General features: G+C 39.2%; 1 protein-coding gene across 1 annotated transcript; it reads left to right on the forward strand.

Annotated features, from left to right (window-relative positions):
• Positions 1-525: 525 nt before the first annotated feature.
• On the forward strand, positions 526-25,732 carry SLF2 (SMC5-SMC6 complex localization factor 2). Its single transcript, XM_066191025.1, has 20 exons — positions 526-724; positions 2,352-2,395; positions 2,844-2,968; positions 4,239-4,296; positions 4,983-6,109; positions 9,320-9,402; positions 10,369-10,479; positions 10,754-10,921; positions 12,851-12,953; positions 14,376-14,451; positions 15,715-15,856; positions 16,285-16,393; positions 17,022-17,198; positions 17,784-17,881; positions 18,546-18,633; positions 19,123-19,245; positions 20,045-20,122; positions 21,718-21,804; positions 23,205-23,273; positions 24,404-25,732. The coding sequence occupies exons 1-20, from the start codon at positions 615-617 to the stop codon at positions 24,437-24,439; spliced, it is 3,012 nt and encodes a 1,003-aa protein (XP_066047122.1). The 5' UTR covers positions 526-614; the 3' UTR covers positions 24,440-25,732.
• Positions 25,733-25,766: the final 34 nt, after the last annotated feature.

Genomic DNA, 25,766 nt, shown 5'->3' on the forward strand with positions numbered 1-25,766 from the left:
CCCGCCTTGTCTCGCGGCTCTGGAGAAGGATGCGCAGCCTGGATCTCCTCCCAGGCGCAGTGCAAGCCTCACGGCCTGCAGCCCCGTGGCGGTCCGTGGCCGCTCTCCTCACAGGACCCTTCTGCTCGTGGACGAGCCGCCCGGTGAGTGTCCCCAGCGTGTCCCCGGAGCGTCCCCGCCCGCGACACCGGGAGCGCCCCGGGGGTGGGGCCTCGCGGGGGGCGGGGCCCGCCCCGAGCGCACCAATCAGAGAGCGGCAGCGCGGGCGGGGCACAGGCACGAGACCAAGGCGCCAAACAACCCTTCCTCCCTCGGACGCGGAATGGCGCACCCGCCTTCCGCTCCCCAACAGCCAATCACAGCCGTAATTCCGTTGCCCGTCCCGCCCCCGGCGGAAAGAAACCAATGGGAGGCGCACCTGCTGCAGCAGCTCGGCCAATCAGCGTCTAAGTCCATTGAAAAAAAGGAAGAGCGGAGCCCGTTAGTTCCCACCCGTGACCTGCGGCCGCCCTGGGCGTTCCGGCCGTGTGGGGCGTTCGAGCCGCTCTCCTGGCGATGCTGCCGGGGTCGGCCGCTCCCCTCGGCCGCTCGGGGCCCGCTGCGCCGCTCCTGCCATGACCCGACCGCTCGGCGAGGGGCTGCCGTCTCCGGTCCCTCCCTTCGCCATGTCCCGCCGCCATGTTACGCCGGCGGCCGCGGGCAGAGAGGCGGCCCAGAGCTGCAGGTACCGGCGGGGCGCGGGAGAGGAGCGGCCGCGGTTGTCGCCGGGCAGCGAGCACGCCTAGCGGGACGCTTCGGCTTGCGGCGTGCGCCCGCTGCCCAGAGCGGGGGGCGGGGGGCGGCTCGGTGGGGGTTACCGGCAGTATCACCGGGAGCCTGCCCCGGTGTTCCAGCCGCCGAGGGGCCCGGCCGGGGCCTCCCCATCGGAACCGGTGCTGGTGTTCCTTGGCCAAGAGGTCTGGCAGCGTCCGGGAGTTTGAAGGGAGTGTCCAGCTGAGTTCTGGCTGGCATTTCCAGCATATCCCTCAAAATCCCGGCGTGGTCCCACGTGGGCCCTCCCAGGTCACCTGTGGAGCTGAGCGGCTTCAGCGGTTCGGCCCCAACCGAGAACTCGGGTGTCGGTTCGGCTCCGGGACCTGCGCCGCTAACGGTGCTGGAGGACGCTGCCCAGGGAAGACTCTGGCTGGCAGTGATAGTGTCTTTAGACTTGACACGCTTGTCTCCTAACTAGAAATTCAAAACCTGCCAAGAGCTTGGGGTTTTTCAGAGGCTGCCGAGTTGTTTCTTGCAGAATGAGACGAGTCATAAAGTTTTCTTATGCTATTAGCGGCGCCTTATTTTATTCAGATCTTCTGTTTTGATAGCACTGTTATTTAAACGAAGGGGACAGGGTAAAAGTTCACTTTTTCAATCTTACTTTTTGCCCAAGAAAGTGAAACGAAACTGCAATTTCGGTTTTGTTGCACTTGTCTAGAAGGCTGAGTTTTTCTATGTGAGTTTCTGTTTTGGCTGGTTTTATTCTGGTGGTTTCTTTTTTTGTTTGTTTTGTTTTGTTTTTCCCTTTCTATAGAGCTTTTCGAGATGCTCTATCTCATTAAAGCTGTAGTAGCTTTTTGTAGTTTATTCCTATGTTACTTGAATTTGCTATTTTGGAAGCTATTGCTTGTGTTTCCAATTCAGCTTTTAAAAGTTTGTATCCAGCCAGAGGTAACCTGGAGTAGGGCTGTAAACACAGACTGCTTTTACCAAATGCTCAGGGGGTTGTTTTTTAAGACAAGTGAAAGTATTTCCTCCTTCCTTCTTCCATGCAGGTTGTGTCCTTAGTTTTGGAAGGTCTGTTAGGTTCATCTCCTGGCTGTGCAGCTTTTTTCTTTTCTTGCGGGAGAGCATGTATTTATGGGTGTTGTGTTTTCTTTTGGATTTTTAGTGGTCTGCTGATTCTCATTACACCCACTAAAGCTACAGCAGAGTGTAATGAGATAGCAGATAATCAGCCTTATGTTGGTTTTTTTTTTGTTTTTTTTTTTTTAACCTAGAATACTGGATGCAGGTGAGGTCAGTCTCATTCAGGAAAACTTAGTTTAAGGTGGAAGGGTGGTTATGATTTACTGGGATTATAAAGAAAACAGTTTGAGTGAGGAAACTGAGAGGTTAACTTCATTAGCCAAGCAGAGTGAAGGCTAGAAGGTGAAGAGGATGATGATGCTTTTTCTGATTCGTCAGAAATAAAAGCTGCTGGCATTAAAGGAAATCTGTAGAAATAATTGACAGTACTTTAAATCTATAACATTCACTGAATGGGCATTTAGGTACTGTTCTTTTAAAAAGATAAAGTTATGTTTTCTTTTCAGAAACCAGATGATTACAGAGTTCTTCAAACCAGTTTTAAGTCAAGGTAAATATGGTTTTTTTTTAAGTGGAAGACATTTATATGGATTTTAATTATGTAAGTGTGCAGAATGATAGTCCAATCTCATTCTGTATTGGAGTGCAACATAATGAGTATAGCTTACCAAATATGTCAAAATGAGCACATAAATTTTTTCTAATAATGTAACTGAGAATATCAATTTCCTGTTTAAATTAATTTCTTTAAATAGAGATGCAATTATTATTTCAAATTATGTCTCATGCTTAAGCCAGATTGTTTATAACAACTGAAGCTGCATCATAGGTCATGTGATTCTTTGCATGGCAGTAGCAAAACTGGATGGTTAAGTTAATTAATTTTGGATTGCATGTGAGAGAGAGAATACCAAGTAATACACTATAACAAGGTTTGTTGTTTGGGGTTTTTTTCTTCCAATATCGTTTTTGTGTATAGTTGGTCTTTTCTCTTCTAGACCATGGCCATAAAGACAGACCTGTGCTGTCCTCACCAGACAAAGGAAATGTAAAAGATGAAGGAATGGGACTGTCAGTTTTATGCACTGAAGGTTTTGAAAGGAATTCCTCTTCTCCAAAGAAGGTCAGAAGAAAGAGATGCCAGACCAAACACCAAATAAGTCCTGTAATAGGTGTCTTTTGGAAAAGAATTGAGGAAAAGGACAGTGCAAACATTTCAGAGGATTGCAGAGTGTGCAGGGCCCTGGGTTTGTTGTTCATACCCAAAAGCTGTGATTCAGAAACTCCTCGTTACTGCAGGGTCCCAGATGCTTTCCTTGAGCAAAAAGGAAAAGACTGCCTAGCCAGAACAGGGAAGAGATGAGAAGTGTCTCGATGTAAGGAGAGCACCATTGTCTTATGGAAATAGTTGGGAAGAGAAGAATGACTGTGTGGATCTCACAGATTCCAGCTCAGACTCTGACAAAGGGGTGTCACCTCCAGAAGCTGATATTTGAAAAGCTGGGGCTGGAAATGACGGCACTGTGAGTGCCACATCCCTGAGCTCACACTTCCCCACTGCCCTGCTCTCCTACTGATTCTGCTTTTAGGTTGTCACTGGAAGCTCTCTACAGAGAAAGGGAATGGGAAAAGCAGAAATTGAAACAATCTAAGCCACATCCTGTAAAGCCATTCTAAGGAACAAGTGTTTTGCATCAGGTGTTTTTAGAAGAGTTAATGAAGGTGGAAATCATTGACCCATTGTGCATATGAATTTTTAAAATTTTAGATTTTTTAAAAATTTTTATATGATAGGATTAGATTCTTGGTGCTGCCTTTTTCAAATGTAACAGAAGTTTATGTTCTTTTGCTATTCCTTTGTACGTTTTAGGTCATGCTTGGGTAAGCTGGTTCTTATTAATTTTACAAACAGTGAAAAATCCTGTTTTAAAAGAAGGGGAGATATTCTGGGCTACATGCAAGCATGGAAATGCAGTAGAAATTGTAACTGGAAACTGTATTTTGTAGAAAAAGATGCCTTTATCTTAAATGCCTTATAATCTTGTGTTTTCTTACAATGTGGCTTAGTGAGCAGATTGGCAAATTTTTGCTATTTAGGAGTTGCAGTTAATAGCAGTTCAGATAGATGCCTTTAAGCCGTAGTATTTAGATAGAGATGGGAGTGGTCCTATTTAAAATGTAGTATTTAATTACAAGTCACTTTTAATCTGAAGAAACAAATATATAATTTGGGTTCTGGAGAGATCTTTGCAGCTGTGTTTTAAATTTGTCTTGAAATGAGGTCTATTAACATATTTCTGGGGGTGTGTGGAACTAAGTCTGTGCTGGATTCAACACTGGTTTTAAAAAGTATACGATTGACTTTTTTTTTGTCTCTCTGTCTTTATTTTTAGGGAAATGGATGTCCTATAAGAAAAATACTCCCTTTTGGTTCAAGGGAGGTTGCCTCAGGTATGAACATTGCTGTTAATATAGAATTTGATTAATCAAATTCATCACTTCATATCTCTTTTTAATGGCTTTATTTCTTGAAATTGTTTTCTGTGTTCTTTTACTAAAACAATAATTGCTGCTGAAAAGTCTGTTACTTCTAATACATAGCAAGTTTGAAGAGTTTTAAAAGTAATTTAGGATTTTAGTGTAAAACACAGTGATTGTAACTTAATTATAATTTCTGTTATTTCGTTGTCTTAAAACCTCGATCCCAGATTATTTTTATGGTTTCTCTTGAGCTTTGGGTAATCCACATTTTCTGTGGTGGTTAATAAATTGTGCCTTTCAGCTTAATCCAGAAAGAATATTCTTGTTGACCCAACCACTAAAGTTGAGCTGGTATTTTTGTTGCTTTTTGACCTTTGTAACCACATAATTTTGCTCTATGGGTGGTAGAATGGAATCTAAAAAGCTTGAGGTAGGTCTGTAGGAAGATAAACTTTAAAAAGGAAAAAAAAGGGGTCTATGGCTGTGGAAACCCATCAGATTACTTGCTTCTGTAGTCCTAGTTGACTTAAAAACAGGAGTTAGTTTTTAAACGGAAAGCTGTTATGTGTTTGGTTTTTTTAAAGCTGTGATTGTTACTCTTTTGATTTTTTTAAACATGGTGACTGTGTTGTATTTTTTTCTCCATCACTTCACAGATGACCCATCTCAGCCAAGGCTAATGCAGGTTTTAGAACATGAGACATCTCCTTTTAGAACATCATCTGAGATGGCCTCTGGTGCACCAAAGAGCCCAGCTGTTTCTTCACACTTCCTTAAGTTGCCCTTTGGGCTGTCCAAACCAAGAGACTCTACTGGGAAAAGAAAACACTCCGCAGTGAGTGTGGATGTAGATCGTTCAGACCAATCTGAAGTGAATGACCCTGCTTTTAGTAGATCATCTTCAAAATGCAAATATAGGAGATGTGAGTTTGTAAAAAATCTCTTTTTAAAATCTCCTCATGATGATGTTCTTCAACTCAAGGAGCCTGCTGCCCTGTCTAGACATGATTTGACTCTTTCAGAGGAATTCCTCAACTCAAGCAATGAAAAGGAGAAAAATAACTACTCCACTGTAGGTTTGTCATCTTCATATTCTGCACACAGTCCTGCTAAAAATAACCACATCTCTGTTGTGGATACCAAAGAGAATCAATTGCAGCTGGCTAACTCATGCTTTCTCTTGGAAAAGTCCCACCCTTTTTCTCAGGAAAAAAGTACTGTGTTGCCTTCTCCCCACCACTTAACACAAACAAAAGGCATGAAATCCCCTCTCCAGGTTGCTGGCTTATCTCAGGTATTGGATGTTAGGAAAGAGCAAGATAAAAGACCAGAAAGACATGAGTGGAATAAAGGATACAGTATTCAATCCAGCAACAGTTTTTCAAATACAGTCCACGAGATTTCTGAAAGTACTCCTGATTCTTGTAGAATGGAAATCTCTGGAAGACTTGGACTGTCCCCAGAGGCTGGTAAAAGTGTTCCCCCTTCACTGCCTTTGAAAGAGTCTTTCATGGACAGCTGCCAGGAGTCTTCACAATCCTCAGGAGAACTAGAAGTTAAAAGGAACTTTACACACAAGTCCGAGCTGAACAGAAAATGGCAAAGCGGCTCTGAGAGTGAAGATGATGTTTTGGAATCCATTCTAGATGATGATGATGATGAAGAAGTATTAATGCCACTGCAAAAAATGCTCAGTTCAAGTGTCAAACCACAGGCAAGAACTCCGGAAGACTCTTTTGACAGCATTTCTCAGGACACTGTAACTCCATTACTGAAGCTTCATGTAAGTAGGCTAAAAACAAAAAAGCACATTCTTTCAAGTATTCTTTTATGGATATTATTTGCAAGAAAAGTAATATAGATTTTTAGCACAGTGCACGGCCCAGATAGTGCTAAGTTATTACCCTATATTTCAAATTTTAGGAGAGTGAAATTTTCCATAGTAGGTATATACCACCAAAACACAAACAGAGGCCCAGGTGAATGGAGACATCTCATCGCAAAAATCAAATTGCCTGCAACCTCACCTGTTCCATCTGGCACATACAGACAGCAACTTGTTCAGGTGTGCTGGAGAACTAATTTCTGCTCTTTGGCTCAGTTTTAAATAACTAGCTGCTCCAGCAGCTGAGATGTTCAGTAGTCTTCCAGTACATATTTCACTACCATGCAGGGCACAAACCATGACCGTGTTTTCTACAAAAGACTCAGTGGACTTGTAGATTCAGTCAAATTTTGGTCTAAGTGGTGCCAGTAGAACTCTTGCTAACAGCAGTCAGGATGTGTGTGACTGATTGGTAATAGTTACTTTACATTAATATTACTCAAGAATGTATTCTGCACCGACACTCAGCCACCTCTTGCTGATTCTCATTACACCCACTAAAGCTACAGCAGAGCGTAATGAGATAGCAGATAATCAGCTTTGTAATGTTGTATTTTTATATGATTTTCTCCCTTATTCATAATGCATGATAATTCAGAATTATTTGCCTGCAAAACTGCTTATTTGGCTTAAGGGTCCTGTGCTGCTGTACAGTTAGTGTAGTTAGAGCAGGGATGTGCTTGTTACTGTGCTTGTCCTGGAAATGAATGAAAGATGGTTTATGCAGCCAGATTGATTTAGCTGTATGCCTTCTGGTTGTTTTTAGTTCTGTTATAGCTTTTTCCCCCCTAAAGTTAGGAGGTTACATTTAGAAGATGTGTGTAGTCTAATGTTTTTGTTTTCCTAGTCAGGTAAGATTTTTATGAGCCGAATTTAACTGGAGGAAATCGATGTAGACATTCAGAGATCTGTGTGCTAGACTCCAGTCATATATCCCTGACACAGTCTGTGATTGTCAGAGATCTGCATATGAGTAAGTGTGGTGTTTTCTTTGAGGTTGTATTTCATGGAAATTGGAAGTATTTTAGGATTTCAAAAAGCTGAATGAATTCTGATCACAAGGGATAGATTACTTCTTTGAATCCCTGTGTACAGGATATTATGGTGATGAATTAGTCTGTGTTTTTAAAAATCAGCTCGTTTGTTCAATAAGAGCTTGTCAAATAAGTAGTGACTTTGAAGTTTTATTGTAAAATAATGTTCTAATAGGGAAGGTCCTGCATTAGTGTGACATTCCTGACGATTGGTACAGGTTGGAAATGGCTGTATTTAAACAAAGAGATTTCATACTGAGCCTGGCTGGGTTGGAATTCATTTTCTTTAGAACAGCTGTTTGGTGCTGTGTGTTTCAGACAAAACCAATGTTGATAATAGACCAGTCTTCCACCTATTGTGGAGCAGTACTTGCACAGCATCAAGGCTTTTTCTTCTCCTCATGCTGCCCCCATAGTGCAGACAAAAAGCTGGAGGGGAACAGAGCCTGGAAAGCAGACCCTGGATGAGGAAAGGGATATATTCCATGCCACATGTCATGCTCAGCAATCAAAAAACCAAGTGGGGGGGTTGGTCTGGCATGTCACCATTTCTCAGAGTGTAGCTGGGCATCCTTCTGCTTCTCAGAGGTGCTGAGTGACTGCCTTTGAATTGCTTTTTCTTTTCTTGTTTATACCTTTTCCCCTATAAACCCCTTGTTATCTCAACCCATGAATTCTCTTGTCTTTGCTTTTCTTGCTTTTCTTTTCACTGCTTTTCACCACTGGCTGGGGAAATGACCAAGCTGTGTGGTGCTTAGCTGCTGGCTGGGGTCAGCCTGTCACTAGTTTCTGAAGTGGAAAACAAACAGCAGAATACCTGTATGGATTCTCTCTTCTGCCTCCCCTTCTCCTCATGCTTTTCAATCTCTGATAGGGTTTATTTGTTGACTGAGTTACTATCTCCATGGGCAGATGTTGAGCAACTATAATTATTTAATCTGTTCTTAAAATTATGTAGTCAAGAGTGTTACAGATCAGGCTTGTGTAGTTTCATATGTATTTCACAATCTCAGCCAACATGACTACCTCATTAATGGTTAAGCCATATAAACACACACAGCCTAGATCAAATTCTTGTGGGACATGTGTGCGACCACGTTTGGCTGACCTGTTCCTGATATAATTAATGGCCAAGTACGACAAAACAGTTAAGAACTGTCCTAACATTTCCATGGCCATGATTTTTGCATATACTCACATTCTTCTCTTGTAGCAAAGGGCATACATGTACATTGGAATAAAGTTTTGATTCCTCGGTTGTTCAACAGTTACTTGACACATATTAACCAAGTATAAAATAAGCTAGAAAGTGTCCAGCTTTCCTACAAGATTTCCCCCACAAAGACATGCTGCTTGTTACATTTAGAAGGTGACTGAATACCAGGGTGGTGTCAGAAGAACTGTGCTTGCCCAAAGAATGGAATCATGGCCATAAAAGCTTTCAAATCTGTTGTCTGCTACAAGCTGAATAAAAGACTGGCTACTGAAAAACAAGCCACTAGCAAAAGTTGTTAAAACTTTGTGTGTTGTTCTGTTTATTATCTTCTTAATTTGGTTTTGTCTTGGATTTTGATCAGAAGTTTTGTTTTGTTTGATTAATTTGAAGGTGATTTAGCAGACACTGGAATTTTGTTCTCTAGGGACTCTGAAAGTAAAAAAAACTGAGAAATTTTTGGAGGTTCTCGTCTCTTGCACAAGAATGGGGTTTCCTGGGGTCTCAGTGGATGATAACAGTAGTAAAGTTGTGAGGTAAAAGGCTTCTGATGGTAATGCTCTCTGTGAAGGCTAGCTGTAGGTCAGCCCCAGACATGTAGAGACTTGCTTCACTGTTCAGATCCACTGTGAAGCAGTTATTTCTAACTTAGTCATTGAGAGAGATTTGACCATTATGTAAAGTTGTCAAGGGACTGAGAAACCTAAACTAAAAATCATCCTGTTTTGCAGGGTCTTCTTTAGGTTTATATCTGCATGTAAAATATCATTAAAATTGGAAAAGGTTTCTATTTTGATTATTGTCTAATAATGAATTGATGGCTTTTGGTATTTTTTAAATGTCTTACTATTTCATTTACAGCTTTCTAAGACTCCTGTTTTAAGCAAGGTGTCATATGTGAACAGCTTGGATCATCTCTTGAAGGAGAAAGAAGAATCTGGAAGGTTTGTTTCTTAAAGCTGGTTTGAAAAATGTGGAATGGTGTTGTAGAAGCTTGGATTTGCCTTTTCTCCCCAGAACTGATAAGGTTTGATTAGCAGCAAGGTAAGCTTTGCCTGCTGATGCCACCAACATACGACTGAACTGACAGGACGTACAAGTGTTGCTTAAATGTTAAAAGCTGAATGACATGCTCCTTCCAAGCAACAAAGAATGACTTGTGATGCGTCTGTTTACCCCTTAAGAGCCAGGCTAAATTTACTAATGCCTTTGTTTTAGGTCACTGAGCCAGCTAGCAGCTGCTGGTCAGGCATGAAATAGAAATATTTACATAGACTGACTATACTAGTTTTTTCAAAGGTATTTGTTGTTCAGTATTGGTTGCCAAATTTTGCAGGCTATTGGTGTCTGAGTAGTTACACAGGTCAGTGAGCAGAGCTAATGAGTATTCTTACAAGAGATCTTTTGGGTAGTAAGTGAAATGTGGTTTATGAGTTAATAGCAAGTAGTGGTGATGGGTATATGTGTTTAACTGCTTAAGTGATTAACTGTTTTAATTAAAGAATTTGACCCTGGTAACTATGAGCTGACTGCTCATGGAGTAGCAGGTATTCCTGTAACTAATAGTGTTTTAACAGATGTTTGGTGCTTAGAAAAAAGAAAAATCTTCAGCCACAAGATTGAAAGTTTTGTACAATTACAAAAACTTTATCAGAAATTGGTTGAGTATTTGTGTCTGATAAACCAGTGATTGATTGTGCTGTTGGAAATTCATTAGGTTTTGAGAAACATTCACTTTACGTCTTGGAATAGCAAGATCCTTGGGTTTTACACAGATGCAATGGCTCACATGGTTTTGCCATGTGTAACTGGCTCCTGACTCCAGGGTTCACATTCAGAGCTTTGATTTTGTTGATTTTGTTGTAAATATTAAATGGTGATGATATGCTCTACTGCTGCTGTTATTTCAGGTTAGAGGAAATAGAGAAACAGTTACAGGAAGACATAGAAAGAGAGAACAATGCTTCAGATGGAGAAAATGAGGACAATGCCAGTGGAGATGATCTCTCAGAAGAAAACAGGTCCTTGCAGCTCCAAAACCAATTATATCTTGATCTCTGCTTTTCTAGCCTTTGTTTTCCCCTAACCTCTCGCTGTTTCCAACAATTGTTAATATGTTTAATGAGAACCATTTTAAAATCATCTGGGATTGAGTGGATTTCCTTGGGTGCTACTGTATTCTAACAATTCAGCTTTCACATAAGACTGATGTGTTCATCACCTGCAAATAACATTCTCAAGCAGCAAATAGCTTTTCAGTGTTTGAATTGATAAAAGCTCTTTTGATTTTTACAGGGCATTTATAAAGAGATATTCAGTAGTAACTTATGTCATACCTGACAAACACCCTGGAGAAGATTTATTTGATTTATCAGCTGCTGGGAAAATCTTCACTCAACATAACCTTGACTTGAGGAATTTTCACTTCATCCCTCAAAATCGTATAGAATATCTGCTTCTTAAGTAAGAATATGTGCTTCACTTTGCTGTGTTTACTTGTACAATTTTTATTTTTAGCAGTTTTAAGGTACTGTTTAATCTTTGCATCTAGATGAGCTCTTAGTAAATAGGCAAGATTGACTTCCTTTCCCAGGAATTTTCTTTTTCGGGTTAGCTTTACAGAACAGTAAATTGTAATTTGAAGCTTCCTTCTTTCCTCCCCTGGAATTCTTGAAAAGCCTCTTAAATGAGACATGAGGAAAAACAGCTGTTCTGGCCTCTTCCGTATTTCTACCATTGTGATAACCTCACCAGTTTGTGGGAGACAAATGCAGAAGCGAAACGTTCTGATGAACACAAGCTTAACTATCTGCAGGCTGAACGACCTTTGTGGTTATCTATTTGTGACCTTCTAGTGTTACATTGTCTGCTGAAAGACTTTTGGTGCTTCCTTCCTGGATGGGCCTGGCACTTGAGGCTCCATCTAATGAGGATTGCAGAGAGTCAGGATCTCTGACATCTGTTAGTTTCAGTCACTGAGCCCCCAGCATGTCTGTGTGTACATAAACAACTGCTCTGTAACCCACAGGCATTTCTGCTCTGCATGTACGAGGTTGTCTCACTACAGATAGCTGGGCAAGTACTTGCCTAATGCCACGAGTATAAATCCTGAAAAATCCTGGCTATTTCATTTGGTATTTTGTGCCAAACATGCATCAGAGGAACTGAGAGAATTCAGTTAAAGAATTATTCTTAAAGGATTTTATGTACATGTGTATGTGCAGTTCTGGGTGTGAAGAGGAGGAAGAGTAACTTTCCGTCTCTTGAGGAAGTAGTGTTTGTGATACACTCCCTTGGCTTCAGGCTTTTCTATTAATATGTTTTGGAGATCACAAGGGTATGAGCTTCAAAAGCATCTTGTAAATCAGTGACTGGAGGAATGAGAATTAAATGGATTATCCCCTGCAGAAGGCAATTATGATTTAATTGCTTATGCATTCACCCCAGTTGGCACAGCTGGCACATACTGGCTGCCCAGTTGGCAAATGAAGGTCTCACCAGTCAGGCAGGTAGAGGGATATGTAGGAGTTAGGACATAGGTATCTCAACAGAGTTACCTGATTTAAGAGATAGAGAGGAGACTAAAGAAGGCTATGTGGGAAGCTGGATATCTTTAATTCAGCTGCTTGTGACGTCCCTAACTTTCTAAAGAACACTCATAGAATATCCGAGTTCGTAGAGACCCACAAGGATGATCAAGTCCAACTTTTAAGTGTGTGGTCCATATGGGATTTGAACCCATCAAGTTGGTGTTATCAGCACCCTGCTCTGACCAGCTGACCTCATCCCAGTGACCAAAGCTGCAATGATTCAGTAATAGCAATGGCACACTTTCTGTTCTTCCTACAGCTACTGTTTGCACCCCACAAATTTGCCCAGTGAGATTAGACTGTGGGACTTTAATTGCATTAGTTTTCCTCCAGACCCTTTATTTAAAAGGGAATTTTAAAAACTTTGAAAACAATGTTTTCTCACTCCTATTCAGAAAGTGTTAGCAAAAGTCACTGAACAGTTAAAAATCTTATTTAATAGTCTCATTGAGCATAGCAGGCTGTCTGTGTAGTCAGGCATGGTGGTTCATAGTACAATGGTGTAAATCAATGTCTGTTTGAAACTGTTACTCCCCAATAATACAGGTGTTTCCAGACTGTATACTATGGATTTATATAGAGAAAGATGTTCTAAATTACATTTGTAAATTTGATTGCTATTAAAAATAAAGGTTTGATTACTATGACATATGGGTATGACATCTGTTTTGAATATTCAGTTCTTTCTTTGCTGTTGATGATGATATGAGGGGTGAGGAAGTTCTTATGTTTTTGCGAAAATGATGATGCAACCGCTAATTGATTTTTGTCCTTTTTCCTTGCCCCCATTTTTCTCTTACAGTTCTAGTGTAACACAGCAGGTTTTCTTAGTTGTTAATGGTGTTCTAAGTTCTGCTTACCATGATACATTGTGTTCTGTACCAATTCTAAAGTGGCTTTTCCAGGTAAGTCTGTGCTAGTTGTGCATTATAATAATTCTGTGTGTGTAATATTTTTCCTGGAAGCCAGTTGAAGAAGTTTGTGATTCTGTTCCATTAACAACTTTTAAATCAGATATTTTTTTTTTCTCCTGGGTACTGATTTGTTCTCCGGTCTGAAATACTTTGATTGTCACTGGGGTAAAAGAATGAAGAACCTTTTCTCCACACTTGAAGTGAATGCAAAGCTGCATGTCCCTGTCCATATTCATATATGCTACTGCATTGGGAAATGACACAGTAGGTGAGGAGAGGTTGTTTGGGCAAAATCATGAGCAAATGCTAATCTTATTTCCTTTCACTGTTAGAAAAACAATACATGCTGCAGTATGCAAAAGTACCATTTTCTACATATATAATCTTCCAAATCATCAGTGATACCAGCATTATCAGATAATTTTTCATTTGGAAAAGGTACCTTATGACTCAGGAAGAACCCTGGAGTCATTCTCAAAGGAAGAGTGATGACTCTCCTTTCGAGATACTGTATCAGTGTCTGAATCACCAGGAATTTATACAGTGCTGTTACTCACAAAAATGCCCCCCTCCAGTCTCCATTCTGTTATTAATTGCCACATTCTAATGGCACTTGAAACAAAAGAGAAATCTGGACGACCTGGGAAATTGCAGCTTCAGTCTGTTGACTGGCTTTCTACATTTGCCAAAAGCTAAACATTTTGCTCTTCCCTCCAGCTGGTTAAAAATTGCCTTCTCCCTTTCTGTGAGTTCTCGTGTTCCTCTAATAAGGAAGAAGTGTGAGCCAATTGATATCACTTACAGAGCAGGAAGCTATCCAGCACTTAGGGGAGAAAAAGTAGTTTTTGTTGGGCCAGTGGTGTGCTCCAAGAAACCTGAACTGTACTTCATAGTCATGTTTTTATAGTTAAGAGTTATGGGAAAAACTAAGAATTCATTGTTTGGGTTTAATATTGCATATGTCCAACTTGTCTGTGACTGGAAAAGGGTGTAGTTAACTCTGTTGCCTCCACTCCTGCTCAGGGAGCTCAATTTGATCACAGATGCAAATGGGTTCCAAAGGGGTACGTCATCATTTCTATTCTCTTAACCCTCAGAACTTGTTTATAAAGCAACATGGGGTTACAGCATTCTGGTACTGTAAATAATTAATTTTAAAGTATTCATATCATCTTTGCACTGCTTGAAATAATCAATATTCACGGTATTCTGTTCTCATTGGTGTATCTTGCTTTAGAGGCTTTGGAGTTAGATTTTCTTGGTTTTTTTTAATCTGTTACTCATTTTACTCTGCTGGGAAGTTTGGTGGTGTTTTTGTTCTGGTTTTATGTGGGGGTTTTTTCCCTAATTAAAAGAAAACTGGTGATGTCATGCAGGTAGGTTTTTGATGTGTAGCTTCTTCTCTCTTCACAGATGATGTCTATTCATCTTGACCATTGTGTTTCCACCAAGATCTTAGAAAGATTGATGGAGCTAACACTAAAAAACTGTAAGTATTTGAAGGATGGAAAACTGACCACCTCAGTGAAAGCACTTTACTCTTCAGTTTAGGAAAGTGTTAGTGAGGAAGTAAAAGACGCTGGTTCTGTTGGGTGATTTTGGCTTGAATTTAGGCTCTGTTTTTACTAATGTAATGCAGAAATACTGAGGGCTGACCTTTACTGAGTGTGTGCAACCTGTATCACAGTATGTGGTCCTGGCACATACCTCCAAAGTAGTGCTTCTTGTGCAGAGCCTTTTAAATTCATTCCTGGTGTTTCACAAATAGAATTGACCTGAAGAGAAGCTCAGTCTGCTCAAAAGTTTGCCCTCCTTTCTGTCTTTTACTTTGGATGATGTGGACGTTTGTAACTTAAAGGCTACAAGGTGTTTTTCACATTGTCATACCCAGTATGTGGCAGTTCATAATTTACTTTCCAGATAAATGACAGAAGTGAAGTGAATCATACATCTGCACAGAAACACTTTGAAGGATCTGTTTCAGCCCACAGTGCTGCTAATGTCTTCTGTGTTTTGTCTTCTTCCTTTGTCTGTACTCAAATATTTCTCCACTACAAGTTCCTTTGTATGTTCCCCATGTCTTCATTCAGATCTGTCAAAAGTGACATTCATTTAAGACTACCAGTTAACGTTGTTAATGTGGTTCTCTGTAAGTATTTGCACAGATCTGTCCAAATTGTACCCCATATTTTAATTCTTGTTTGAAATCAGAGCTGATCTCAGAGGGAATGTAGCTTCCTTTATTTTGTGCCTTGCTGGCATGAATGAACAGTCTGAGGTAATGAATGAGCATTCAAACAATTAAGGCTGTGAGCTCCTTGTTTACCACTTCTGTTCCAGAAACCGTGCCTGTTTTCAAATCTTGCTTAGCTTCTCTTCCAGTCCCACTGTGATAACACCCTCTTACCTTTACCTACACAGGCAGTAATTTGTGTTCTTAGACAAAAATATTGCCTTGTTGCTTGTTCTGCTGTTTGCGATGAAAGAGAGAACCATGACAGAAAATGGGTGGAACTTGAAAGTAAATCAACCTGTTGTGTAGGCGAGATGTTTCCCTAGTGTAAAATACTGTATTAGACTTTTTTTCCTCCCTCCTTGTTCTGAAAATAAGCTTACTGTTTAATGTGCTGATGCCTCTGAGATGAGAGCTGCTAGAATTGATGCAAACTGCTAAGCTTATTTGTTTCCCTTAAAAGGAACTAATGCTAAGAACTAAATTTAAACTAATCCATTCCATGTCTTTTATTTCTAGCTTCCATCAGTGATGAACAGTATAAACCATGGATTCCTTCAATAGCTGATATATCAACTGTTTTTGTCAATATGGGTATTGGGTTCAGATCTCTCTTTCCATTGCAACATCTTCAACCCCCCTTCAACGAGCATGACATTTTGTAAGTGTTTTCCTTTTGATATTTTTTGCCTAGATCCTGTGAAAGCAAGTGTTGTGCTTAGAATGTAGAATCAGAAGGTTCTTTATTTTCTTTCCCATACTCTATAAGTTCTTGGCTCAGGTCTCAGAATAAATAACTCTGGAATTCAAACAATGCCTTCTAGGTCAAGATTCAGCAAACCAGAACATTGTCCTTTGTCCTGCATCTTCCTAATGAAGGTTTGCAGGAATGCTAGCTAAATAGCTGGGCAAAGTAGTTGGCTACAAGTTGAGTTAGTTGTGTGTGTTAGATGCCCTGTAGCTGAGGATTATTTTGATTTGAAGGCATTTTGATGCATGCAGGATTTTTTTTCTTCAATTTGATGTCAATAAGCCTTTGTGGGCTTTTGAGCTGTTCATTTTTTGCTCAGATTGTGTTTCTTCTATTAGAGGTCAGGTGCAAGAAACAGTGAGTCAACAACAGCCAAGAGAAGATGTAGCCCTTGCCAGTCCAGCATTCCCCAATCTACTTAAAAACAATTTAATTAATGTGATTAAGGTGAGAACTCCAAGGTTTTTGTGGGTTGGGTTTCTTTTTTTGTGTGTGTTTTTTCCTGGGAGGGAAAATAGGGTTTTCAGTCTAGTCCTGAGCACGTGTTTGAGTAGATACTATCCTGAGACTTCAGCTTCACATTCAGCAGTTTATTGCAGGCATTTTGCAAACTTCAGTTTCTTGATTTCCATTGGCTTCACTCACAACTGTCGAGTTTTGCTGACTCCCTTTTACAGCTGTGGCACTTTATAGGACATCTTGGCTCCCACTCGTAGAAGAAACTATCCACTGATTTCAGTTTTCAGTATTACTGGGATGTTTAGAAAATCTTTTTGGCCTTTCCTTCAATTAAAGGAGGATTATCTATATAGTAAAGAAAGATCTTTCCTGCTCCAGTAGTGTCTGAGGAATATTGCCATTGCTCAAAATGGGAATATTATATAATATCCAACAGATATTAAAAAAGAAGGTTGCTGTTACTGAAGGATGGGGATATGTTAGTACATGAATGTTGCCAAAACAGTACATCGTTTGAGGCACATTTTAATGTGAGTGTGGAAAACTTGAGTTCTCATCATGCTTCAAAATAAGCTAAAGCAATTCCATATTTTAATGCTTTGTATTTCTTTTAAAGTTTCTAGTTTTCTGTACATCAGTAATTCACGATGGATATACTGACCAAGAAATATGGCTGCTGCTTATATTGCTATTTAAAATAAGCTTGGAAAAACAGTTAAGAAACCATTTTCTGATAGATTTTCAGTGCCTTTTTGTAAAGCTTCTGATGAATATAAAAGACTGGGATACAAAGGTAACTTCATAAATTTATTCTACTAGATTTAAATATGTTCTACTAGATTTGTGGATTTGTGAAACTGCAACTTACGTTTTCAAGTTTTCTTTTTTTTTTTCTCTTAAGTATGGGCTGAAAATGTAATACAGAATTTTCAATAATAGTACATATAATAATATGAAAAATTCAAAGCTTTGTGTTTGTGTGAGATTTAAGAAGTGGGTGGCTATACTGAGAGGGTTTTTGTTGCATGACATTGAGTTGCCTGTCCTCTTCTACAAGAGTTTGTTTATCTTAAGACTATGTGTGGTAAAATAGCTGTAGTTTAAAATGGCAGTCTGAAAGAATGAAGACATTATTGCGCTATGCTGGTAAGATGTCACTAAAAAGATTCTCATCTCAACTACCCTACTTTAAATTGTATTTAGCAGGCTCACCTCCTGGTGCAGTGCAGAAAATTTTTTTATCTACGTCATCCCTTGTTAGATCAGTTCCTTTTATCACTTATGCTGCCTGTGTTTCTAGGGAGTAGATGTGTGCTCCTTTGTAAACAAAGCAAACAGCCATTCTTCAGTTTCAGGATGCCTTGTTGCTCTTTTAAAGGTGCCTGAGCTGTGCCTGGCAGTGAGTGAACTCTCCGGCAGTCACCACAACCTCCTGTGGCTCGTTCAGCTCATGCCCAGCTGGATCGTGCGGGGACGGTAATGACACTGTAAAGTCAGAAATATGTAGGATCATTAGCAGTGGTTTATTTGTATAAGCTCATGGTCTGAAAAATGCAGTATTTTATTACATGATACTTAAAAAAAAAAAAAATTTGTTTTCTCGTGTGTGTGCAATTCTTGGTGTGCATGTAGAGCTTCCTGATCACCTCTGCTGTGAAAAAGAGTTGTTAAAACTTTTATGTAGTCTCTGGGCTGTGGATTCTTAGCACCCTGTAGCAAAGAAAGGCTTAGCTTCAGGTTCTGACATCCATCACTCTAATTCTTGTCTGAGTGACCAAAATTTAAATTCTCTTTGGGTGATTCATGTCTGCTTCTAAGCATCATTCTAAGTTCTGTGTGTTTGAAATTAGTAAATTATAATGTAACTGAGTAAGCAGGATTAGTTGGGTCATTAACTTCAGGCTTGTAGACAAGTATCTGGCATTGTTTACTTGTGCGGAAGCTGAGTTGCAATGAGATTTAAGGGTACTTTGGTTTTACTAGCCTATTTACTGGTTTATACAGCACCTATATTCAGAAAATCCAGTTTAATAGTTGAAAGCAAGTTTATGTATCGGGAAGATAGGCATAGCCTCACATACTTTGTAGAAACTGTGGGTTAAAAAAATTCTAAGGGAAATAATTTTTAATTGTTTTTCAGGGAAGTAAGAAGACGTCTTAGCCTAGTGATAATTGCAAAATTTCTTCATAAAAAGCATCTAGAAATACCTGATGACAGTGACGAGCAGGTACTGCTTACATGTGTTGTCTTTGTAGAATTTGCAAGTTTAGAAAACATATATATTGCATGCTTGTGTTTTATGTTTTAGTATTGTAAGCCTGTTTTCAAGAACCTTGCCAAATAACCAATTAATAATTTTCTGTTTAGATTAGTGTATTTTCACATGTGTGTAACCTGCATGTTCTGCAGCTTGTGCTTGTTTATATGCCTAAACATTAATTTTAGATATTGGAAAGAGGTCTACACTTTTGAGTCTTCCTTTTCTAGTCATGTGGAGACACAATGTTTTTATAGGTTTGATCTTTTATTGAGGAAGTGTACAAACACTGAAGTGTGTGAATAGTCAAAAATTGCTCAAAGCATGAAAACTTCTTTTTAAATTAAAAATCCCTTTTTTTGTCCTTGTCTTAATGGACAGCTAATATTGTAGTGGCACTCAGCTCCAATTTTCTGTTGTTAGTAAATCAGTTCAATTTGTTAATAATTGTATCTGTAGCTGTCTCTTCTGCATCACTTTCTGGTGTGTATGAAACCTTCTTATCTACTGAAGAAGATGAGAGAGATGAGAAAAGAACAGGAGCATGCAGGTGATGAAGTTCATGCAGAACTAGAACACGAGGTATATAGTCAATTGTGCTTTTTTGCTTTTTAGTGCATATTTTTAATATTTTATGTATAATATTTGTTATACAATTTGGGGAATGTTTCTTTTACTTTTTAACAGTTCTGTATGTGGAACTAAAAATACACTGTTTGGCTATTGTTCCTCTTTAAAATATTATTAATTTTGGTTATAGTCATGGAGGAAGGAAAGGAGCATGTGATGGAGGAATCTGTATTGGGTTGTTTTACAAAGAGGGAAATGGTCAGATTTTCTGAGTCACGGGGGTGTCTTGAGCCTCTACTTCTGTAATCAGAGAATGTAATGATGTAATCAGTGAAAACTGTTTGGTGCTGAGCCAAGCCTTCACCTGCAAGCTTCAGAAAAAGACTTATGAATCTTTTATGAATCTCTTCTCCCAAACAAGTGTTAGAAAGATTTAGTATTTCCATCCATCCAAAAATTGAATATTGGTTTGGTTATTTGAGTGATTATCATGGAATCTCTCAACAAGTGTTTTGATCAGGGGGTAGATGATGGGAATATAAAGCCAACTGCTGAATTTAATTTTCAGTTATTAAAAACATATTTTTATGGGTTACTTAGGTTATTTAAAACAGTATAATACTGGTTTAAAATGTTTCTAATATGTGAATATACTGTTTCAAATGAGTTACTGAGGCAGATGTGTTGATATACTTGTCCATTGGCCTGACTGTTGGAGGGTTCATTCCAGAAAGCAGAGATGGTTCAGTTTCTAGATGTGAAGAGTTATAGTGGTGCTTTGACTGCTAAAGCTCTTTTGATTTCTCCCCAGGTCTACTACCTAATTTACGTCCTCCTTCATCTAGTCAGTGAAGCCAGTTTCCTTGATGTTGTAAATTCGAGTCAAAGGGTAAGTAACTTCCGGGGCTAGACCTTTAGATTTTAAAATACTGTTTATCATGCATGTTTAGTCTGCTTTGGTAAGAGCTATCATGTGATGGAAGGACACCGTTGCATAATAACACTGGGGGAAAATTTTGTTCTGTACAAGGCAAATGCAGAACTTCCATGTGTTTACTGCAGAGATGGGAAAGTCTCTTCTGTGTTTCTGTGGATGGAGCTACCTCAAAACATAAAGCTGTGAAAGAGCAGGCATTTGTTGTGTCAATTTTTCTCAGAAAGTATCAGAGATAAGCTTAACACAGAAGTTCTAAGTTAAATAGTTCTATCAACTTTGGAAGTAGGATTGAAATTTTTCTGTCTAGGAGAAAACCACTTTAAAAATATCCAGTAAAATATTTTTGAGCACGTGTCAGTTTCCTGTGCTGGAATGCAGCAAGTGAAAGCAAAGACTGTAGCTCTTCTCTGTGTAGTGCTAGTTCCTTTGTGCCATGTGATGTGAACATCTGCTAAGTAATACTTTCTGCTTAGCCTTTCAGTATTTCTGTTGAGATTTCTGTGATCATTTGCTGGGAGTTGCTTGCTGCAAGGTGTGTGTGTAAACCTGCCTTGTGAAATCAATCACTCTTGGCTTTTAAGAAATCTGTCATAGGAACTGTTTGAGAGACATAAACCAGTAATGTTTGGCTAAATTTGGATGCTCAAGTGTCTCAGTATATTACTTAGATTTGTGGAGAACTTGATATTTTCAATTGTTTTTTTTTAATGTCTCAATTTCTTAACAAAGGTTTTATTATTCACTGACCTGTTAGCCATCAAGTGGCAAGAGGGGTGTGGCTGAATATTGTGCAGACTAGACTTATGTAGAATCAATGTTAACTCTCTCATTTCTGCCCCTCTTCCAATTAGAGGGGATAAATTGTGGTGGCCTTGAGACATCAGCAAATGTTTATGAATAAAATTTCAGCATGTTTCACCTGTTCTGCAGAGCGGGGCCTCTTGGCAGCTGTTCAGTGAGATAGAAAACAGGAATTTTATGAAGAAATTAAAAGAATGTGAAAGACCTTGGGAGTCATTATCAGGAGATCATGAAGTGCAAAACTGCTTTATTAAAGTAATCAGAAATTTAGAGAGAATAAAAGATCAGCGCATAAAACCTTGGATATATTTTACCTGCTCAGCCAATTCCTACTAAAGAAATTACCTGAGTCATCATTGCTGAAAAGGTTATTTTCAGCTATTGTAACTTCAGAACTTTTTTTGCTGATGAAAGATATGAATGGTGCTGCACCATGTTTGCTGTTTTGGGGCAGAAAGGATTTGCGAATTAATTAGTAGGAACTTCAGAATTTGTGTTGTATAGCTCTGCTGTTCTTTGAAGCTGCTTTTAAAAAATCTTAGACCTGATTTACCAGGAACATGCCAGCAGCAGGTAGAGGATCTTGTGATGTGATCTTGTTTTCATTCTTTTCTCTTTCTTAACTGTGTATTTCTGACAAAAATTCAAACTGAAGCATGTAATTTTTAAATTGATATAATATTTGTAGAAAGCCTGTAGTTTTGACATGGAGGATTTAATAGCTGTACACTTTTGTCTTTATTTAGCAACACCTACTGAAGCTTTGTCGTGCCTTAGATAAGCACGTAAAAGGTGATATTAGGGAAGATGCAAGAATGTTTTATCGGTCTAAGGTAAGGTACAAAACTTGGTTTTTCTGTTTTGTTTTGATTTTGGGGTGGTTTTTGGTGTTTGTGATGCATGTTGTTCTCTCATCTCAGCCCTGGAAATTCTAGGAGTTCTTCATGGGCTTGGGTTTTTTTTTTCCTGTTTTTTCTGTCTGCGTCATGTCTTTGCATGGGGATAAGTACATGCCCATTTTAATTCACTGAAAATTCTCTTTATGTTAACAATGGGACTCTCAACAGCTCTAAAATGTGAGTGATCTTCCCTTTAGCCAGGCATCTCCACGTTTAGGCCCACAGATTTACTGTTTCTCTTTGTGGCAGTCAGTGGTAGCTGACTCCAGTTGTAAGAGCAGGGCCTACCTGCAGGGCAGAATACAGAGGACTGAGAAAGTTTCCTGTCTTGCATGAGTCTCCATTTTATTTTTCACATGAATGAGTTGATTAAAAATGCTTTGGATTTAAGCCAACTGCATATGTGATGTAGCACCCAGCTTGGACAACTGCCTTTTGTTTGCTTTGTTGTGTGAACCTTACTGCTGGTAGTTCTAATTTTGTGACCTTCATGCCTTGCATGCTGTTGTAACAAACCAAGTCAACTCAGTGAGAAAGGGACCAGCCCCAGCTTTGAAAAGCCTTGGCTTCTTCAGCTTTAAATCAGACATTTGCAGTTGTGTGCTTTCTTACCTCTCAAAAACATTATTTTTTTTCATACTCAGACAGATTAGTGGATCATGGATACTTTTAACAAGTTAATTACTCTTGCCTTGGAGTGTTGTATCTCTGGTTGCTTTCGCTTCTGTTTCTATTTGCCTTTGCACTGAGAAGCGAAAATCTTACTCTGGTTTCCTCCACTGCTTCGTTTGTGCAATACTGCGGTAACTTCTAGTGGATGCCACTGTGCTGGGTTTTAACACAGCATTTGAAGCAAATCTCAGTGTGAATGGATTGGATTAAACACCTGCTTGGGATTGGGTATGAAAAAGCACAGTTTTACGTACAAGGATTTTGTTTCAGAAGCAGCCAGTGCTGCGTTGTTGGCTTTTGTGGCCGCAGTTGCACCTGTTCTAGGTGCAATCAGACTTGTGTGACAAACCTCATTTCCCAGGGATGAGGTGGTGTTTGGAGGCCAGAGCTTTGTTTGCATGGTGATTCCAAACATTTAAGCTGAGGAGTCATGTGCCTCTAATGTGTTCGTGGAGTGCATGCTTTAAATTCAGAGTCACGAGTTACAGGGATCTGAAGTTGAGGTGATGATACTTTGTGACAATAAAATTGTTCATTTCCAGTAAACCTTGGTTGTTGGGTTATCCGGGGTTTTTTTGAGTTTGAAGCTGTGAGGGGGAGCAAAGGGTACGGTTTTGTCTTTTTAAACATAAATGGCTAAATTAATCAGTGTGAATTTGCAGGTAAAAGGCTTGGCTGCTAGGATATATGGGAAATGGCAGGACGTGATACAAACCACTCGGCTTACTCAGGTACTGTAATGAGGCAGTTTTCTCTCTTCCCACATTGTGGGGTGCATTTAAGTAGTTTTTTAGCAGTTGAAAATGGCTTATTCTTTTCAAGAGATTTTCTACATAAATGGCATGGCTGTGAAATACAGTTAGATGTATTAGAATAGATTTTAATTAAAATTCTTACTTTGCTGGCTTCAATAAAAGCAGTGTCTCCTCTCCATCGTTAAAAGCACTTGTTTTTGTAAAGGTGTGAAGTCCCAGTCCTGAGTTGAGTCACAGAGCCTGTCTCTGATTACAGCTATTAGCAGATGCTTCCTAAAGGACGTTGGGGCAGGAATGCAGTGAGGCACATCCTGCTGTGGTCTGGCACCTCGTGGCTTTGAGTCTTCTTGGGTCCAGGGCTTTATTCACATGTGTTTAAGGGCTCTCAACAACTCCTCCCGCTTTGAATGTGTCAAATTTCAAACCAGGGTTAGGCAAAGTCTCTCATGTTTGTAAAAGTAGTAAATAATGCCATGATAAGTCTCAGAAATATTTGCCTTTGTGACGCCTAGATGCCCTTGGTAGAATAGGTGGATAATTTCTACTGATACAAAAAGTTCAGAGCTCTTTCTTCCAGCCTTGTCTTGTAAAATTTCTGTTGTAACGTGATCAGACCAACTTTGAGTCCTGTCTTGGAACATAAAGCTATCTCTCTTGGAAAAGCTTAGCTTTCCAGTAATGCAGAGTATCATTTACATAAAAATTAAATTATACATATATGCCTAGTATTGATCACAGTTAAAAACTGTGAAATTAACCATTTAAAGGACTATTAATTGCTTCCAACAATGCAAAAAAAAAGAAAAAGTTGTGTGTATAGTGTGTGATATTTCATGTTCTAGAGCAAGGAGTGACACATGTAACACATGGCTGCAGAATCTACTTAACAATTAATGAAAGTTGATAGCAAGATGGCTCTTTCAGTGTTGTTTCTTTGGAGATGTTTGGGGTTGATTCACATATAGGAAACTGGCAAGTGTTTCAGAATAAAATTCCAGGGACTTCTTCCAGCACAGTGGCGCTCCCAAACTAAGCACTTGTCTACTCTACTCATTTCTTTGACACTGGATTTTTGACTTGTATACTAATTTGTTTTTACTCTTTAGGGAAAACTGCATGACTTCTGGGAGCCAGATTCATGAACTCTTCCCTAGTTAAGGGAAAAATAACAGAAACTGAAATCAAGAAGGATGTAGAATGAGTGGAGCTTCACCTTGTTTGGAACTTACAGAAGAAATCAGTCACCTGAGTTAGAACTTGAGCTTGATTCAGACACAAGCACTAGACACATGAGAATCTGATTTGACTAACATTGTTTTTTACTACAAGCGCTCTACTTCTGAAAAATTGAAGTGGATAAAATGAAAAAACTCAACCAGTCCTACAGCCCTATCAGAACTAGCTAGAAATATTTTACTGTACTGAAAGCTGCAGAACGTTTTCTTGTTTCCCTTGTTAATCACAAGACATATTTGAAAACAGTATGTATTTATTTTCTTGCCAGCACATACCTGCAAGCATTGTTTTAGGTTGGCTGGGAAAGAACTGCCCTGTGACATGAAATGCGAGTTCAAAGGGAGTGTTAGACCTCCCCTGTTGTGAGCAGGTGAGGAAGTGGTTCAGGTGTGGGCTGAATCATGGTAATCTGCAAAGCAGAATTGGTATGAACATCCAGTGTCTCTTAAAAATACAAAATACAGCAGTTGCACCTTTTTAAAATGGAGAATGAAATATCATTTCAGTGGAGATTAGAGAACAGCATTTGGCTCACTTTTGCAAAGATTGTTAAAGCCATATGATGACTGAATTCCTTGGTGTGAAGTCCTGCTGCACATACAATATGTCCTCAAAGCTCCAGGAGCTGTTTATGGAATAATCAGAGGAAGGTGTGATCTCCTTTTGTGCTCTCTGTACAAATACTATCACTTAAATCTTACACTGTGGTTTGTCTATAGGATGAGTGTATATAGAGAGAAGAAGTTAAGGTATTGGGTAGAAGCACCAATGGGGATTCCCATAATAAGTGAGATTTTTAATAACATCAACATATGTGTTTTATAATACTGTTTTAATTCTTGTAGATTACCCTGTCTTGTATGATAAATTCTCTATTATAAGAATGTAAAATAAGGCTTCAAAAACCTGCCAACTACAAACCCTTCAAATTTAAATATGTGTATTACATATAAACTGCTGTAGAATGGATACATCTTAGAAGATGAAATCTGTTAGATTTGTAAATTCGTACTAAATGTTTTTTTTTCAAGTATTACATTGTTTTGTCAATGCCATCTTTTGCCCTTTGATAGCTCATCTGCCTTCCCTCTTGTAACAGTTGCTTACTCTATTGAATATACTGTATGTAATTTTATTAATGTTTTTATTTTTTTTCACTAATATTGTATAAAGGTAAAAAATGCGGAATGTTTACTGTATTTAATGTGTATATATTTTCTTACTGTGTAAAGT

The sequence above is a fragment of the Chamaea fasciata genome, unplaced genomic scaffold, assembly GCF_029207755.1.
Source record: "Chamaea fasciata isolate MVZ Bird 193981 ecotype frontalis unplaced genomic scaffold, bChaFas1.0.hap1 SCAF_9, whole genome shotgun sequence".
NCBI classification, from domain to species: domain Eukaryota; kingdom Metazoa; phylum Chordata; class Aves; order Passeriformes; family Sylviidae; genus Chamaea; species Chamaea fasciata.